The 19,063-nt window shown below is 50.8% G+C and overlaps 1 protein-coding gene across 1 annotated transcript in view; it reads right to left on the reverse strand.

Annotated features, from left to right (window-relative positions):
* The window catches only part of Smyd2 (SET and MYND domain containing 2), a 51,322-nt gene that overhangs the window by 10,579 nt on the left and 21,680 nt on the right, over positions 1-19,063 (reverse strand). Inside the window, exons 3-10 of the mRNA XM_076548194.1 lie at positions 17,129-17,239; positions 15,054-15,114; positions 14,217-14,341; positions 8,905-8,972; positions 6,261-6,363; positions 3,439-3,549; positions 1,792-1,912; positions 207-381 (exon numbers count right to left, since the gene is read on the reverse strand). Of these exons, the coding sequence (XP_076404309.1) occupies positions 207-381; positions 1,792-1,912; positions 3,439-3,549; positions 6,261-6,363; positions 8,905-8,972; positions 14,217-14,341; positions 15,054-15,114; positions 17,129-17,239 (875 nt within the window). The remainder of the gene's footprint in view (positions 1-206; positions 382-1,791; positions 1,913-3,438; positions 3,550-6,260; positions 6,364-8,904; positions 8,973-14,216; positions 14,342-15,053; positions 15,115-17,128; positions 17,240-19,063) is intronic.

The following is a 19,063-nucleotide window of genomic DNA, read 5'->3' on the forward strand; positions in this document are numbered from 1 at the left end:
GAACTTCTGTGGGTAACCTGTGCCACTCTGCCTCCTGAGGGAGGATGGAGGAGGCTGGCTCAGTGGGGCTGAGCCTTGGACCTACACCCAGATGTGGGTACCAAGAAGCAGTACCTATTCTGGGCTGGAGTCCTCCAACACGGGGCGTGAAGGACTACACAACCACCATGCTCATTCCGCGCCTCCCAGTTCCACTCAGCACTCACCTGTAGGGCTTGATGATCTTTTGCCCGTATCTCAGGGCTCCTTCCCAGTCCTGCATGTACAGGCAGACGCCCATGGCCTGGTACATCATGTGCAACATGTACACATTGCTGTCCTCGAACACGGAGCTCATCTTCTCCTGGCTGAGCTCGCAGATCTCCAGCAGTTCACTAGGGGGTGCTGAAGGTCAAGGAAATGACGGCATCCCAGGCGGGGCGGGGCTTCCCAGGTAAGCAGGACATCCCAGGTGGGGCGGGGCTTCCCAGGTAAGCAGGGGGGGGGCATCCCAGGTGGGCAGGGCATCCCAGGTAGGGTGGGGCTTCCCAGGTGGGCAGGGCATCCCAGGCAGGGCGGGGCTTCCCAGGTGGGCAGGGCTTCCCAGGCAGGGCGGGGCTTCCCCTGTGGGCCGGGCAGTATTATTTCTTCCCCCTCCACCCACCCCTCACCTCTGGGAAGAGTAAAGTACAGAATGGCAAACAGAATGAAAGAGAATTGCAATTTCCTTGCAGAAACTAGGAAAACCCCTTATCTGCGTAGCCAGTGCTAGCCTCAGCACAGACCCACAGTGAGGATGGAGCCCGCCATCTTCAGTGAAGTTCCAGTCTCACCCAGGCTCACACTGAGCACCTCGGTGTCTCCGGGGGGAGCATTTTAGGAAGCTGTGCCCCACGGAAGCATTTCCCAAGCACAGGAAAGGACCCCACAACCCTGCCTCTCAAGAGGTTTCTAATGTTAGGAAAGAATGTATCTCACGGGCCTAGTGGTTCAGGTCGCCACCCAGGCTGGTTAGGAGACCAATGAGGAGTACAGGTTCAAAGCCCCCCTGGGGATTCTGTGGAAGGCCTTCTTTGTCAGCCTAGACCACACCATGAAAACATGTCTCAAAGCTTGAAAACAGAATGTGGCCCAGGCCAATATCCTTCTGTATGGTTCTCAAGAAACCACTTAAAAAAAAAAAAAAAAAAACCAAAAAACCAAGAGGGAAGGCCTGGAGACAGAGCTCAGAGACAGCATATACACGGCCTTAGGTTTAAACCCTGACACAGGGGTGAGAAAGAAAAGAGGGAGGGGGGGAGGAGGAGAGGTTTTAAACTCTGTCCTCCGAGATGCAGAGTCCAGCTCTTTTCAAACCCCGAGAACACAGTGCAGTGCTGTGGGAGAACATGGACTCTGGTGATCCAAACCCTGGATCTGCCACCACCAACAGTGTCCCTCCGACCACGAAGCTCTTCCCTCATCTCTAGGTGGTAATGGCTGCTGTCAGTGTCACTGTGACCGGGGCTGAGCAAGTCTCCCAGCGCTGTGTCTACCTGAACTACAGCATCAACACTTGTGGCTCCCGCAGGGGTCGCTTCCCCCACGCGGCACGCCTAACCGCTGAGGTCTAGTGAGGACAGTACCCTGGACCGTGGGCAGAGCTGATACTGCCGTGAGGCCATCTGTCTTCCCATGGGCACGCACAGGAGACCTTCTTCCTTCCGTATCCAAACCCTTCCTCCCAACTCTCCTCCTCCTCCTCCCCTTTCCCAGCTTCCCACCATCCAGCGAGATGGAAGTATGCCCAGACGGGGCACACAGAAAGGTTATATTTGTAGTGCTTAGCTCTTCGGAATTCCTCAATGACGTTGCGCGCGTATCTGACCATGTCTCGGACGGCTTCCGCCTGTGGTGGACAGCTGAGCTTCCGGATTTCCACCTTGGCCTTGTCCTGAGGGGGATGTCCACAGAGTCAGATGTCCCCTCCAGGGCAAACTGCTCAAATCATGCCTGTGTTCCCATCCAGAGGCCGAGGCTCTGGTCTGGGTCTAAAAGAAACCTGACACTCTGTTCCCTTTTTACAAAACCATAAGAGTGAGCTTTCTGGCCAGTCCTCCCGAGGCTGGATCCCAAGTATGTTTTCAGTGGGTGGAGGTCAGTGTTTGCCCATCTATAAGTCAGGAGAGACCAGTCACCAGGGCTGGCCCTGAAAATCCACAATGTGGGCGGTGCAGAACCTGGAAACAAGTTAAAAAAGCCTGGGCCTGACTGTGTATGTCTATCCATGTGGAGGCCAGTACTGTGGAATAATGCTTTTGTACACTGGTTTAATAAAATGTTGACTGGCCAGTAGCCAGGTAGGAAGTATAGGTGGGATAAGCAGATAAGGAGAATTCTGGGAAGAAGAAGGCTGAGTCAGGAGACACCAGCCTGCCATCCAGGGAGCAGCATGTAACGGCAACAGGGAAAGCCACAGAACACGTGGCCTAATACAGATGAACAGAAATGGGCTGAGTTTAAGTGTAGGAGCTCCAGTCAGTAGTAGGCCTGAGCTACTGGCCGAGCAATTCTAATTAACGTAAGCCTGTGTGTGTTTACTTGGGTCTGAGCGGCTGTGGACTGGGCGGGACACAGGAGAACTTCCAGTTACAGGCCAGAGGTCAGCTTCAGATGTCCTTCTCAGGCACCGTCCACCTTGGTTTTGCTTTTGCTGAGCATGGGGGGTGGGTGGGGGCATGCCTGGGCACAAGGTGTCGGGGGGGTCTCACGTGCCCTGCTCTCTCATTCCCCACCTTGTTCCCTTCAGATGGGGCCCTCACTGCACCTGAAGCCAGGCTGGCAAGCAGCGCCAACAATCTCACGTCTGTGCTACCTGCACACACCCCCTCTGGGCTGGGGTTTCAGGCACACACAGCAACGTGTGCCTTTTTAAACGTGCTACTATGTGAACTCAGGTTTACCCCGAGGGAATCGCAGCAGCCCCCACTTTGCTTTCTGAGGTAGGGTCTTTCACTGGCCTGGAGCCCATCAAGCAGGCGAGGCTGGGCTTCAGTGGTCCACCTGTCTCTGCCCCTGCCTCTCCTCGGCCCTAGGGCGGGGATTCTAAGTTCACCTCATCTCATCTGTCTTTATGATGTGCGCTGTGGGAATTGAGTCCAGGTCTCTGTGTCTGCGGAGGCAGCGCTTTGCGGAGGGCCATCTTGGCAGCGCAGGCTGCCACTTCTTTCTACCGAATCTACAGAATTTCTACAGAGATCCGGTAGATCCTTCTCCCACCTGCCCAGGGGACTGGGGATGCTTCTCCAGCTGAGCGGCAGATCTGAGTAGAGCCTCGTCTACCTGGACTCCATCTGTCTGTCTTTGTCACCCGGGTTAAAGGGGTCAAAATACCCAGTGTGGGGAAGGGCCGCAGCAGGCTCACAGCAGGGGCCCTGGCACCGGTGTGCGCCCTTCCCCTCCTCCCATCAGGGAACTGACCTTGTCCTTGGTGGTGCACTCTCGGCACTCACAGGTGAAGAAGTAGGAGTCTCTCAGCCGGTCGTTCCTGTCTTCCGTTGGATACAGCAGGTCGATATAGCTGGTAAACACCTAGGATGCGAGAGGCCAGAGGTCTGCCATAGGGAACCCAATTCCTCCCACTCTTGTGGCTTTGCAAACCTCTGAGGTGGGGTCATAGGGAGAGAAAGCAAGCTGGGTCACATGGCTTACTCTAACACTGGATCTCTGTAGAGGCTGTGGAACTGTGTCCATCTCCTTGTGGTGGCAAGAAGGTCTATAGGCTCAGTCCCTAAACTGGGAGCTAAGAGATGGAAGGACCCTTCACTTTCCCTCACCAAAATCAGGCCAAGGACCTCGCTGGGCTCAGGGACAGGAGCAGGGGCCTCAGGACTCACCCCCGTTATATCCTAACGTGGGATGGCTCCATGCTCCCACTGATGTCTCTGCTGGGCACATACAGGGGAGAACAAAGGCTTACACACCAGGTCTGTTCATCTTTCCTCCTGACATCATGTAATAGACCAAGAGTTGGGGGGCGGGGTGCCCTGAGTAGACCCCCGGGCAGTGTGGCAAACATGGCCTCCAGGATGTAAGTGGCCGTGGCCTCACTCAGCAGCAGCTGTGACCCTGATGGCCAGGGAACATGGAAGGGTTCCTTCATTCTCCTGGCCTTGCCTGTTACAGAACAGTCTGGACCTAAGATCTGGAGCCTACAGAGAAGGTCATCCCTTCTGGGTGTGCCTGACCTTTTGACATTGCAACAGGATGTTATTTATATAGCTCATGCCTGAGAACATATGATCAAGTTTGTTTTTTTTTAAATCACAAAGATTTGATAATATTTTAAAAATGTTTACGAATTTGTGTTGGGGCCTTCCAAAGCTATCCTCAGTCACACGTGGCCTGCTGGGTAGTGCCATCAGCTATTCAGAGAGACAGCAATGCTTGTGTCCCACACACCCAGGCACTGTCTAGAAGTCTTCAGCGTAGCAGGGTTCATGGGCCCTGCCAGCCAGTCAGGGACAGCAGCCCAGGGCTAGAGGCGGTGGTAGCCAGTGCCTCACCGGGGCATCCCCGACTCAAGGGGCAAGCCTGGGGCATATCTTGGTTCCATCTAACACCTGGAACCTGGAGGAATTAGCTCCTTTCTGTCTGAGGGCAAATAACCCCGGAAGTACCGGCTTCCCCAAACTGAAGTCACCACATGAACAATCCATGATTGCATGCCAACAAAGAAGGAAAACACTAGCCGGGCAGTGCCTGCAACACCAGTGTGCTGGGCCAGGCCTGACTCCTTGACATGACTGGTAGACAGTGCAACAGACAGACTCGTCCAGAAGATGGCGACAAAGGCCACTCCAGTGGCGCCATTCAAGGTCCAGCCAGCCTATCTGGGAAGGCAGGCCTTCACCCCTCCGGCCGCTCTACAGAAGCCAGGGTTGGGCACTTGAGTCTGCTTTGGTTTAAAAGAGGCCGGAGGCTCATCCCCACAAACCACTGGGGAACCTCACTGTCCTGGCTCCAGACTTGGATTCCCACCTCATGCAGGACTTAGCAAAGAGAAGGAAGGGGGCTTGAATGTCAGCTCTGAACTGAAAACCTTCCAGAGAAATCAAAGCTTTTGTCGCTTAGCACTGATAATTCTCCTTAAGTTTTTAAATATTCAGACATGTCCTTCAAAACAGCAGTACTGGTTCAACCAAAACTGAACCTAGAAAGGATGATGACGCAAGGTGACCTCAGCATCAGAAAGAGAAGCGGTTCCGGGAACAGGCACCATGTGGCTCTCTCTGCACTCCGCACTAAGGAATGCGGCTGACGGCGCCTCCTGTCCCCAGAGTGCCTCTGCTTCCCTGATCTGGGCATGCACCTGGCCACCTGAGTTCCCTTCTAAGAAAGGAACCTCAGAGACACCACTTGGAAAGGTGCCTCATCAGTACTGCTGGGCTATCTGTTCAATAATGTGATCGCTAACACTGACTGTCAACTGAACACAGCTGTACCCACAAAATGAGAACACTCCTTAATTTAGCTGCCTTTTTTTTTTTTTTTTTTTTTGAGACGGTTTCTCTTTGTAGCCCTGGCTGTCCTGGAACTCACTTTGTAGACCAGGCTGGCCTCGAACTCACTGAGATCCACCTGCCTCTGCCTCTCGAGTGCAGGGATTAAAGGCATGCGCCACTACCACCCAGCAATTTAGCTGCTTTTGTTGAGTATTCTGTCACCACAAGAAAAGGCACAAATACAGACAACCATGTTAGAGCTTTGAGAAGTATTGGGGGACGGGAAGGAACTCGCCAGCCAATTGTCTGGAAACAGGGAAACACAGACTGTAAACCTCGGCTAAGAACTTAACTGAAGGAGGCTGGAGAGATGGCTCAGTAGTTAAGAGTACTTGTCTTTACAGAGGACCCAGGTTCAACCCCCAGCACCCACATGGTGCTGTAACCCCAGATCTAGGGAAATCAGCAGGCATGCACATGGTGCACATACATATACATGCAGGCAAAGCATTCAGATACACAAAGTAAAATACATGAATTTGGGGAGAAAAGACTTTAACTCAAATTTATTTCTTGTTTCTGCTGGCCTAGGGAAATGGCAAAGCACCCATGTATTCAGCAAGGGACTTCAAGCCAGGTCCCAAATCTGATCGATAACAGGGGGAAGACCCAGGGACCGATACCGTTCATCTGCAGGAGTCACCATGGTGGTACCACGTGGATCTGGTGGCTCTGCCCATGGTGGCTCTGCCTGTCAACAGCTTGAGTCCAGTGCCCGACCACCATGGCTACACTCACCTCATCTCCTGGGTGGATCTCCTGCACTGCTCTGACTTCGGCCAGGGTCCCTTTGTAGGTCACAATGACATTAGGACAGCAGCTGTGATTCATCAGTGCAACACTGTCAATTAAAAGAGGAAACCCAGCTGACTGAAGGTGGCGGCGGTGGGCAGACTGCCGGGGCCACCCATTGCTTACCTGGGGCCACCCATTGCTTACCTGGGGCCACCCACTGCTTACCTGGGGCCACCCATTGCTTACCTGTTTGATGAGTTAAGAGGGACCGCGTCTCTGTAAGATGGTTAAAGTACAGAGCCAGCTCCGACTATTCTAAGAGAATGTTCTCTGTGCATTTAGACTAGCACCTAGCCTTTTTGGGTTTTGTTGTTTTATTTTCTTTTGATTTTTTGAGATGGGGTCTCACATAGCCCAGGCTGATCTAGAATTCACTACGCCAAGGGTGACCTTGATGGCTGGATCCTCCTGTGCCACCATGCCCAGTTTATGCAGTGCTGGGGCCCAAGCCCTGGGCTTCATGCATGCCAGGCAAGCACTTTACGAAGTGAGCCCTAATGTCTAACGTGTTACTCTTTCAACATACTCCAACGTGAAATCCTCCTATGAAAGAGGACCTCTAAGCTCCAAGTGAAAAACAAGTCTAAGTTTCCTTCCTTTCCGGTAGACTCAAAGAACAATGGGCTGTTGACTGCCCCCTGAGTATACAGGGACACGGGACAAAGGGACTGTCCTTCTGTCTAAGTGGATCACTTCTCAAATGTTCCCTTCAGATGTTGGGAAGTCCCAACTGCTTGGGGAGGGGGCTGTGAACCCCAAAGGACCCAGAGAAGCACCTCAATCTCCAAATCCGGGAAATTGGGACATGGCCACTCCTGCTGCTCACTGTCTGCTTTTTAGGGACAGGACAGAGAGAGACTCGCCTAGGCGAGGTGCTTTGAGCTTTCTGATTATATCAAGGTCAAAGTTCTGAGAACAGAAATTTCTAAACTACAGGGGAAAGTGCTTGATCTCACAAATGCTGCCTTTGAAATCATACACTCATGTGATTTCAGCCCCAAAGGATTTTTCCCCAATTAAAAATTCCCAGAAACTGGGGCTTATGCTCTTGTGGGCATACCTGTCTGTGTATCACCACTCAGAGGGCCAGCACCGCCTGACCTCCCTGAAAGGCCAGACAGAGCCTTCGCTTGCTTGCCCCAGGATGGGGAAAATGGAAGGGGCCTCGGGACCACTGAAGGTGTACCGCACCAGGGTGCCTGTTCTGGAGGGGAGTGACCCTCCCTCCCGCTCTCCTGCCTGCTAGAGGTGTAAGCAGAGTGGGTGACTGGCTTTACACCCGGGATAAACAGGCAGCTGGCTCCTGGTCTTGTTCCTGGGGAGAAACATCTGCACCCTGTACTACAGCCTTAGATTCCTGACAAGGGATGCACAGGGCATCAGGCCCCAGAACATCTGCTAAGCAAAGCTCCCAAAGGTCATGTTAAAAGCAAAGCAGAGCAGACTTATAGGACCATCTTGGAGAAGTGTTAGGCTATCTCTCTCTGAACAGACTGTCGAACGTGGTGGGGAGGGCGCTCAGACAGAGAGCCAAGCAATATGGTATCTAGGATTGCCACTTCTGGCCGCCATGGGAGAGGGTAAGGTCTCAAATTCAGACACCCTCAGACATTCATAAACAGAGGCCACTGTGCCGAGTTCAGCTCAGTACCAAGGTTGTCCAGGTTGTCCTCACAGAGCCCCACGCCTGTTCTTTTCTCTGTTCTCTTCCCAACTACAAAAGCCTGAGAGAGTCTCTGCATTCTGACCCTGGCCATGTTTCCACCTGCGGGTGACCACTGTGGCCTCAGGGCCAGGACCAGGACCTCTCTCTCTGGTGCAAGCTGCAGGAATCAGGCTCTGCTCACTCAGGATCCTGGCTTCAGACTCCCCTGACGTCGGCAGCCTGCAGCAGATACCCACACCAGGAACTGGTGCATGGCAGGGAGCAGAAGGCATCCTCAGCACAGTGTGGATTAGCTCAGGGTGCACGAAGGCTTCCCTGGCTCCACTTGGGAAACGGGGACCAATCATTCTGGAATTTTCATTAACAGCAGAGGCATAAAGACCTCCACGTTAGCTAGCCTTTCAGGAATTATCAAAATATTCCTGAAGGCACCAGAAAAAAAAAATACCCAATAACATTTTCAAAGTTTTCTCTAGCTCACTCTCGGCCTAGCATCCCTCCAAACTGTGCCGCTTTCCACAGGCATATTCCAAAAAGCAGCTCATATATTCCCTACTCAAACCAGGGCTAATTCTTGCATCAGCAATTAATGTCTCACTTGGGGCACCAGAAACAAGATCTCCAGAGCCACAGGCCTGCAGAGAGCTGGCGTCCCAGCGGGCCACAGGCTGCTCCTCTTCACACTGATATTCCTTAACCACAGCTCCGGGCCTGGTGGGCCGCCGCCGCCACCACAGCTCTAACTGCCACCTTCGGATCCGCAAGTGTAGGGGAAATATTTTGAAATGTGGCAGATTAAAAAGCTGTCTTAATTCACTTGGAGTTTCATGTCTGCCACACGCAGTCGGGTGGGTTATGTAAAAAATCAAATCAGTGTTGAATAAGTACAAAGGGAAAGGAACGGAGTCAGACTCAACCTACTCAGGAAATATCGCCGATCCCAAATGAGAGAGCTCTTCATCTTCAATGGTGAAGCCATTACAGTTCACCTGCAGCGAAATGGGGTGGGGGGTGGGGTGGGAGGGGGGAGAAAGCTCCAGTTACACAGCTCCCCTACCCCCAGCTGCCCGTCATTTCTTCAGCTTCAGCCCTCGACAAATTATCCAAGATGTTCTGGCATGGAGGTGTGGAGGCTGTTCTTGCAGCGTGGCACCCTGTGTCCACATAAATTTACTCATCAGCTCTGAGTTTCAACAAACAGAGTAGACGTGCTGCCGTCAAAGCCTCCGTGTGGCTGCCCTCAGCCGCAGAGTGGTGTGGGGACACCGTGGGGACACGCCATGGGGCTTCTGGGACTGAAGTCTCGTCCATGTGCTTGGGAATCAGACTACCTCGGGTCATGAGCTCCAATGAGACCGAGTGTGTGTGTGTGTGTGTGTGTGTGTGTGTGTGTGTGTGTGTGTGTGTGTGTGTGTGTGATATTTCGATCGTATCCACAAATTATCTGCCACTAGAAAAGGAACCCGGTGACCCAATGTCTACCTCAGAAGGTGAGATGGTAAATTCAAAAGCCTTTCCTCATCTATGGAATTGTGGTCCCTTCCTCTGAGAGGTAGAGGAACCAAAAACCCTGAAGCAATGACTCTATCTTTCATGTTTCAGACAAATCACTCTGGCCCCGTCTCGTCTTGGAGAAGAAACGCTGTATTTAGAGTACTGAGGATGTAAGGTTGGAGCCGGGCTGGGGGAACGGCTCAGTCATAAGCCCTGCAAACATGGGGACCTGAGTTTGATCCCCAGACGCCATGTAAAAAAAGGTTGGGCAGGCAGTGCACTCTTGTAAATCCCAGCCCCGGGGAGGTGAATACCGACAGATCCCTGGAGCTCCTTGGCTGTCTGCCTGGCCTAAGTAGTGAGCCCCAGATCCCAGTGACAGGTCCATCTCAAAACACAAAGTGGACAGCTCTAGAGAAAGAACATGCAAGGCTGGCCTCTGGGTTCTTCATGTGTGCGTGTATACACACACACACACTCCCTCCCTCCAATGGCAACTCTCACCATGCTGGAGGTCTAACTCAAGGTCAACAGGCTGAAAATGGTGGCTATGAATGTCAGTTCTGCACATTTCTCTTTCCACATATAGTAACAAGCATGTGTAGGGCACTTGACAAAAGATAACCAGGGCGACTTTCAGCTGGTTAGGAGAACATCCCACAGGTGTTCTCTGTAAGTACTGAAGCTCAGGGCTGGAAGACTCAGTGTCTTCTCTTTGTAGAAGATGAGAGAGGAACCAGAGTTACAGTCACAAAGCCAGTCAGTGACGAGGGCTGAGGTGGCTGGGACTCCTGGGACTGGGAGATGTGTGCAAACAGATTCAGCCCCAATACCTCTCAGAGGCCCCACTTCCTCCCACTCCTGGAGACATGGCTACACCTCTGAAGGTTTCTTCCAAAGAGCATTGCTGAGTGCCCCTCCATCCAGGCACCATGCCGGGTGGCCCAGATCCACCACCTCATAACCCCTCAGTATCTTGCTAGCATGAATGTAGTAGCCCACCTTACAAATATGGAAACCAGAGGTCCCAAGTCCCCATGGTTGAGTGATTGGTTCAAGGATTGTGAGATGTGAGTGGCATAAAGGGAGCCAGAATCTGGGCAGGACATTCTGACAAAGTCCAGGGTCTGCACACCAGACGATGCTTGCTCCTTTCTAAATTTTTTTTTCTGAGAAAACTGGGGTGGGAGGGTGGTGTGTGGAGGTTCAAGGACAGCCTCTGGTGCCAGGCCTCACCCTCCACCTCACTTTACACAGCGTCTCCTGTTTGCTGCAGCATAAGCCGGGCTTGCTGCCCTGCAGGCTTCTGGGGTCTCTCCTTCTCTCCCTGTCACATTGCCTTAGGACCACTGCTGGCTTAATGGGGTCCTGGGGATCTGAACTTGGGTCCTCACACTTGCGTGGCCAGGGCTTCTGTTTTGATATCGCTCTGTGTTTTCATAGTATTTTTGTTGATTACTTGGGAATTTTGCATCGAGAACTCCAGGAGTCTCCCATTCACTTTTTCATTTAGCAAGCACTTGTCAGCCATTGTGGGCTCACTCAGCCATCATCCCTGGTCTGCATTTCTCATGATAAGCGGCATCTATTACCTGTAAATGTGGCAGTTTTGAATAAATTAAAGGGTTATTGGAAAAGTGGGGGGGGGGTCTTGGTGCAAACCATAGTAAAGGCTGTGGTAACTTTACTTGCAATACTGAGGACCAGAAAGAAGAGGGAGGAAAAGAAAAAAGAGGAGAGGAAAGGAATAGGAAGAGGCGAGTCCTACAGGTTCATAAACCAATCCCAAAGATCTAGGTGTTCCTAAGTGGAAGATTGCATGCTATCTTTTCATGCATCCTGACCAAGCGCATCTTTGGCATTTTAACCAGGGGCTGCCAATCCACGTTAGGTAGGATGAACTGGGATTTTCTTCCATTCAATAAAATGTCTTTGAGCGTGAACTCCACTCCTTGGTGTCACTGGCTAGGTACAGGGCAACAACTTTCTCCTGCTGGACTCATGCCTCATGGTACCCACAATGGCTGACAAATGCTTGCTAAATCAAAGAGTGAATGGGACATTCCTGGGGTTCGCGATGCAAAATTCCCAAGTAATCAATACAAATACTATGAAAACACAGAGAGATATCAAAACAGATGGAGGGAGAGTCAGCTCCCCAGCCTTCAGGGACTGAGCTCTTGGTCCTCTGGTCCGCAGCCCCTCTGCTACAGTAACCCTGGCTGGATCAGCCTCTGATGCCTGTCTTTCCACCCCTTCCAGCCCCCTCATACTGTGGGAGTGTGCGTGCATCTCCTATGAACCCAAGGGCCATCACTCTTCCTTTTGGAGAGGCAGTGATGGTGCTTGAGCCAAATTGCATAGCAATTTTCCTGCCAGCCTCCCTTCCTTCCGAGATCTCCCTAGAGAAGAGAAGCGAACTTGCACATTAAGGAAGATGCATGGACTCTGGTGCTTTTTTTCCGAGTCACATCAGGCGTAAGTGCCTTGCGAAAGCTATTCTCATAATTAGCATTTAAACTAGATGTAGGCTGCACACCAAAAATACCCTTCTCAGCCATGCACAGGTTTGCAGTGATTAAAACAGCTCAGAGGAGTGCAGTCACCCTCAGCTGCCAGCTGCTGCAGTGAGGTACCCAACAAGAGCCTCCGGAGCTGGAGAGAAGGGTAGAACAGGACACACAGTTGGGGGCCCAGGCAAGGCCGGAGGCAAGGTGGGTATGGACCATATTTCTTTTGTGCTCTAGCATTTTCTTCAGGGGTACTGAATTCCCCCTAAAACACACACATGGAATATGTGGTGTGGGGGCTTAGGATGTGGCTCAGTTGGTGGAGTGTTTGCCCAGAATACAGGAAACCCTGGGTGTGGTGGTGCAAGCCTGTAATTCCTGCACTTGGGAAGTGGAGGCAGGAGAATCAGAATTCCTGGCTACACAGTGAGTTTGAGACTAGCCTGGGCTACATGAGATCCTATTAAATGAAAAATAGGAATGAAGCATGCACGTGTCACATGAGCAGTTTGGGAATGGATACTAAAATGTGATCAATATAAAGGTTGTAAGGATAAATTACCTTGTGATATATAGGTATGCACATACCTGTGTGCGTGTGTTCTCTCGGGCACACACACACTTGATTCCATTTCCCCACATGTACACTTGACCTTTGACGTGAACATGTGGTCTCATCTGAGCCAAGCACATCAGCACACGGAAGGCCTACCAGCGTGCATCACTCTGTTAAAGGTTTTCTTTGCCATCGCCTGGGACAAACTTCACTTGGCTGTTCTCCTTTCTCATATAACCACATCTCAGTGAGAAAAACCTCCTGCACACACAGTTTCCCAAAACTCTCTGCCCCACACCCACATCCAACCTCTTTGGGAGTTGTGATGATTAAAACTGACTGCAAACCTGTCAGGATTTAGGTTTGCTCCAGAAACAAACCTCTGGGCATGTCTGGGGAGTGCCTTGATTAGGTTCACTGGAGTGGCAAGACCTAATCTGAACATGGGTGGCGACATGACATGGGCTGGGGTCCGGGACTGAATGAAGAGCATGCATCATTGACGCTCTGTCTAGCCCCAGCCACCTGCCTTCCCACCGTGGGCTGCATCTTCAAATCATGCGCCCTAATAAACTACTCCTTCCGTAAGCTGCTCTTGCTGGGTGTCTCCCCACAGCTGTGAGAAAAGTGGCCCAGATGCAGAGGAGTGTGCAAACCCAGAGTGTGGAAATGAGCAAGACCATTGGCTTCCACCTGAACATTCCTAATTGGAACCCAGGATTCCTTTTTTTTTTTTTTTTTTTTGGTTTTTTTGAGACAGGGTTTCTCTGTGTAGCTTTGCGCCTTTCCTGGAGCTCACTTGGTAGCCCAGGCTGGCCTCGAACTCACAGAGATCCGCCTGGCTCTGCCTCCTGAGTGCTGGGATTAAAGGCGTGCGCCACCAACGCCCAGGATTCCTTTTACAAGGAGGAACTTCCTATTATGATAATCATGTGGTTGAAATATATCTACATAAACATTAGGTCTACAGATAATTCACCTAACTAGTAACAGTGTTTCTCACTGGGGTTGAAGTAAGGATTTCCCCCTTTCATCTATAATAATGTTTATTGAGCTTTTACCTTTTTCATTCATTATTAGTATATGGAGTGTGTGTGTGTGTGTGTGTGTGTGTGTGTGTGTGTGTGTGTGTGTGTGTGTGTGTGTGTGCAGGTAGGTATGAAGGCCAGAGGACAACCTTGGGTGTTGTTTCTCAGGCAATGTCCACCCTGTTTAATTTTGTTGTTTCGTATTTTATGTGTATTAATGCTTTGCCTGTACGTATGTACAGTGCATGCCCAGGACCCATGGAGGTCAGAAGAGGTCATAGGATCTCTCAGAACTGGAGTTACAGATGGTTCTGAGCCACCATGTGGGTGCCGGGAACCGAACCCAGGTCCTTGGGAAGAGCAACAAGTGCTCTTAACCTTCAAGCTATCTCTCTATCCCAGTCCACCTTGCTTCTCGAGTAAAGGTCTCTCGTTGGCCCGGAACTCAACAAGTGAGCTAGGCTGGCTGGGCCAGTGAGCCCCAGGGATGCACCTTTTTCACCTCCCCAGGGTCCAGGACCTGGTCAGGTAGATACCATCACCATCTCCACGTGTCTTCATGAGTCGGTGCCGTAGGGAGGGCATGAGAAGGGAAGGGAAGGAAGGGAAGGGAAAGGCGGTCTTCCCGGGCGCTGGCATCCTTACCTGGGCGAAGAGCACCACAAGGCTGCTGTGGTCGGGGAACTCCAGGTGTCTGGAGTAGAACTGATGGAGGGCGGCAATGTCACTCTGGATCAGATCCTTCTTCTCATTGTCTAGCTTGTCCAGATCTGTGAGAAACAATCCATCACCACAGAAACCCTGGGTCCTTCTTGTTAGAAACATCATGGCGGGCACCACCGAGCCTGGAGAATACTTTCCCCATGACATGGTCTAAATGAAAAACCGTCTCTTCCTCCATCAGTCAAAGGTCACACAGACACAAACTTCCCTCTGGCTGTGTGAGTCGTGAGGTTAGAAAGAAGCAGCTGTGGGTGACACCCAACCTCAGTGTCCCTTCTGGACCCTGGGATCCAGGTCGCCGTCATGCAGCTGACAGCCCTGACTTAATGTCCTTTGGTAAGGCCATCACCTGGGGGCTGAGGAAACAGTTCAGTTGGTAAACTGTGTGCCCAAGGCTGTCCTCTGGCTTCCACACAAACCGGTACATGTGTGCGTGAGTGCCTGCATGCATGCACAGCACATGCATGCACACACAGACATCAGTTTTTCTAGACTGCAGAGCAGCTACTACCCCAAAAACACCCAGCATGTCGGGAGCAAAGAGGACCACTGCATGAGCTCCTATCTCCCCTTAACATTTCCTAATAAACTTATAAACCCAAGGGAGAAACAACGTTAGGGACATACCTCAAAATAGCACGCGAGTCAAAATACAACTAACAGTTTTAAAAATTGCCATCCTTACTCAGAGAATGAGTTATTTCTGCCTTCAATTCATCTGATGCATATTAAAAGAGGATCCATTAGAGACATACTTACGGGATTCAAACTCCTTCACAGCCAACAGTTTCTCTGAAGGCGTCCTCTCCGGGTGGATTTTCTAGTAATTGGAGACAAAATCAGAGAGAAACGTTAACGCCTGGGTTCAGACCCAGCACTTGCCTTGTTCTGTCCAAGTGAAGACAAGACAACCATGTTCAAGGAAGAACACTACCCAAGGAGTCCACACTTGGCTCTGAGTCTGCCCGCCCGCCCTCCAGATCCAAAGGGCTTGTTTTAAAAGCTTTGAAAAGACCTGCAGCCTCCCTAACACAGTGCACACACAGTAGGCTCGGAAATGCTCATTACAGAAAAGAACAGGGCCAGAAAACAACTTTTTAGGGACCCGACTTAAAAGGACCATGTCTACAGACAAACCATCCTATTTATTACTTCTCCTTCTAAAAAAGAACAAAATGAAAACCCCCGTCCATTTTCCACTTTCTTTAAGCATAGGCTAAAATGATCTCAAATTCCACATTTCAAAAGGAGCACTTTGGGTTGTATCTGCAAGCCTAGCCGCACTTGAAACGCGTGCTGCCTTTTGTTCTAGGCGTCCTGAGAGGAGCTAACAATAGTGAACCCACGAGGCTTTGAGGCCATGAATAAACTTGGTGTTGACAAGAGTTCAAAGGCAGAGCTCGGGAGCTGGCCTGAGGCCTGGGCTTTGTAATCTGGCCATTCAATTTGAGGATACAGGTGGTTGGTCTGGCGGGGCGCTCTCACCTCCCTAGTTAACATGTTAAGCTTCCCCTGGGTAGCTGGTCACCTGTCTCCCCTAATCTTTTGCAAGCTCCTAGAATACAGATGGTCTGTTTTTCTTTTTTTTTTAATCACCTATCCCTATGGAGATGAAAAGATGGCCAGGTAACTTTTCATTTAATAGTCGATTAGTGGTAATTATAAGGAAAACTAAAGGGAACCTCTAAACTCATTCCAGCACTCAGACAGCAGACTTCTGTGAGAAGTCATCCTGTCGGGGGAGGGGAACACCTCACTCAGGAAAGCACACAAGCTCCGTCTGGGTCCTTAGGACAGTACCACCTGAGATCCTGGGAGAGCGAGCAGAGGAGGGAGAGAGTGGTCTCCCAGTGGGCAGAGCTTGACGCAATCAAGGACTGATCACCCCCAGACCTCCACCATTCACATCTTTCCTCTTTCGCCGCCACAGACCTTTAGTTCATAGAGAACTGTCATTTAGGAAGGGGCAGGTGGCCTTCCCCAGGAAAAACCACCCTCATCTCTGTGTCTTACTCTGCAGGCCACCCCTGCTCCACTTACTCAGGGACAGAGAGTCACTTGAGTCACCTGACCCCAGCTGAACGCAGTGGGAAGATGAGCTCAGAGTTCTAGAATGTTCTTCTTCTGTTTACACACCCAGGAGCCTAAATTTGATCTGGGGACAGGCACATGCTAACCATTACAATCATATTCCTCTTAGATTGAAACACTAGCAGACAAACTGGAAGAGGAGGGGGTGCTGGTAGGAATGGGAAACAAGAGGTGAATGAAGTTCAAGCTTTAATCAAATCTGCAGCTCAGAGCCCCACACGGACACGGACAGAGACCTCGCCCCTCTACTGCATGCTGCCTCCAGTGGATCACAAAGACAAGCCCTCATGTCTCCCCACTGACTTCAAAACAAAGGCCTTGACAGCCAAGGCATGCAATTCTCAAGCACTTGGGTAGGACTGGCCAGGAATGGACACACAAAGGGGACAGGATGGCTCCACACAGCACAAAGGTCCCTTAACCCGCCCGGCTCACAGAAGCTCTGGGAATTTCTGGCCAGGTTGCTCGTCCATGCTATAATGTCATGGCTATGCTTTCCTATGTACATAAATTCCCAAGAAACTCTGAACTGGTAAGGCTATGTTCCTGTTCCAGGATAAGCAATGTCCTAACTGCCCAGGAGAAGCAGCCAGGATTATGCCTGAGTGCCCTCCCATTACACGTGGGTGTGACTGGAGCTGAAGTCCAGGAATATTTAACCACATGCTCAGCCTAGCTCAGTCACTCATCTTTCTGACCTTTAATGAAAACTAATGCGGCTGAACATTATCACATTTCCTCACCTGTTTGGCCAGAATCCTTGCCGTGAGCCGCACCGTCTCCGAAGGATTCCAGTTCTCCCCCAAAACAACCATGGATGAGCACTCTAGCTTGTGCAGAGGCCAGTCTTCTCTCTGGGTGGGTTTTGTAAAATAAAACTGTCAGCATCCACACACAGAGACAGACAGACAAACACACACATATACAGACACACATACATATACAGACATTGACACACAGTCACACACAGATGGACAGGCACACACAGCCACACCTGCATGGTCATACAAACAGACTAAATTTTGAAGAGAACTGCAGTAAGACCCCCATTCCAGGTCGGGTGGAACACACTGTCTTTTGGAAAACTCAGGAATGCTCACAAACTAGAGTCAACAATATATTTTAAAGATAGATACAATCCTCTAACTTTGACACTAGCTTGGTCAAGGTGTTTCTTGTTGTTTAGGGGATGTTTTTAAGGGTCACATGCTCAGGCTGCCTGGAACTCACCATGTAGTTCCAGACTGATCTTCATAGCTATCCTCCTGCCTCAGCCTCCTGAGTGCTGGGATTCCAAGTGTAAGCCACCATACCTGACTGCTTCCTGTTTTCTTCCTCAGCCGCTCCTGTCTGGAAGTCTGTGTGGGCTGAGACTAACTGAGGGCAGGGCCCTGGCCAAGGGGTCTGTCTATACGCTGCTGCATTACGACCTCTGGTCTCAAGTCGGGACAAATCACTGACAACCCTCTCTAGGCCATTTTGTACGACTGAGGGTCTGTCACGCACCCAGACTCCAGCAATAATATCCACTGGGGACCTGGTGACACAGGTCCCTCGGATACCTTTATTGGAGCAACTATATTCCTCCCTTTATCACCTTGAAGCCTTTCTGCCCCTGGTAGAGGGGTGAAGACCGCAGTCATCAGCAAGGTGGTGGAAGGACACAGTGGTGCTTTGAAGACCAAAAAGGAAGTACTTTGGGGTGAGAGCAAATGATAACACAGAGGCTGGTGACAGGCACCACAGAAGACCACTGAAGAAGACCACAGAAGACCACTGAAGAAGACCACAGAAGACTCACCTGTCACCACAATGTCAATACTGACTGATTTCAAAACCAAAACCAAAACAAACTGAAAACTAAAACAAAACAACAAACTGAAAAGTTTGGTGGAGTGCCAATGTGGTAGCTCTCCCAGAAGACTGGGAGTCAAGGAAAGCAGCCATCTTGGTTAGTGTTTATTGTAAACCTGTGGGGGGCCTTCCCCGACTTTTCCCAGGGTACTCTTGAGTAGGGAGAAGTGAGGACTATTTAGACAGAAAGAGATATCTAGACAATGAGGGGAAAGACAGAAACACAGCATAGCTTCAGGAGGGCCTGGATCAATACTCAACAGCCTAGAACTTTATTCAAAAGGGCTTTTTGTAACAACGCTCAGGGGCGAGGCAAAAGACCTCCCCCTTGCTAGATAAAGCCAAGTATAGACCCTTCCAAACACCTGGTAACCACACCCATGGTCAGATCACCCCCTTATGCAGCCCTGCTGGGTAAAGCAAGCTCGGAGTCTCTGACCCTGAGTAATTTGGACCTCCACATAAATCCGACACAAACTAGAGTCATCTGAGATGGAAACTTTAAATGAGGAATTGCCTTGATCAGACTGACCCGTGGCCATATCTGTAAGAGAGTTTCTGGATTTATGACTGATGTGGGAGTCCACTGTGGGCAGCACCATCCCTAGGCAGGTGGGTCTGGGCTATAGAAGAAAGCAGGCTAGCATAAGCCTGACAAAGCCAGTAAGCAGCTTTTCTCCAAGGCATCTGCCTCAGTGCCGGCCGGCCGTGAGTCCTGCACTGACTGCCTCCTCTGATCACGACCTGAAAGAACAAACTGAATAAACCCTTTCCTCTCCAGGCTCCTTTTAGTCTTGGTGTTTTATCACATCAACAAAAAGGAA

Source organism: Peromyscus maniculatus, chromosome 11, assembly GCF_049852395.1.
Source record: "Peromyscus maniculatus bairdii isolate BWxNUB_F1_BW_parent chromosome 11, HU_Pman_BW_mat_3.1, whole genome shotgun sequence".
Lineage (NCBI taxonomy): Eukaryota > Metazoa > Chordata > Mammalia > Rodentia > Cricetidae > Peromyscus > Peromyscus maniculatus.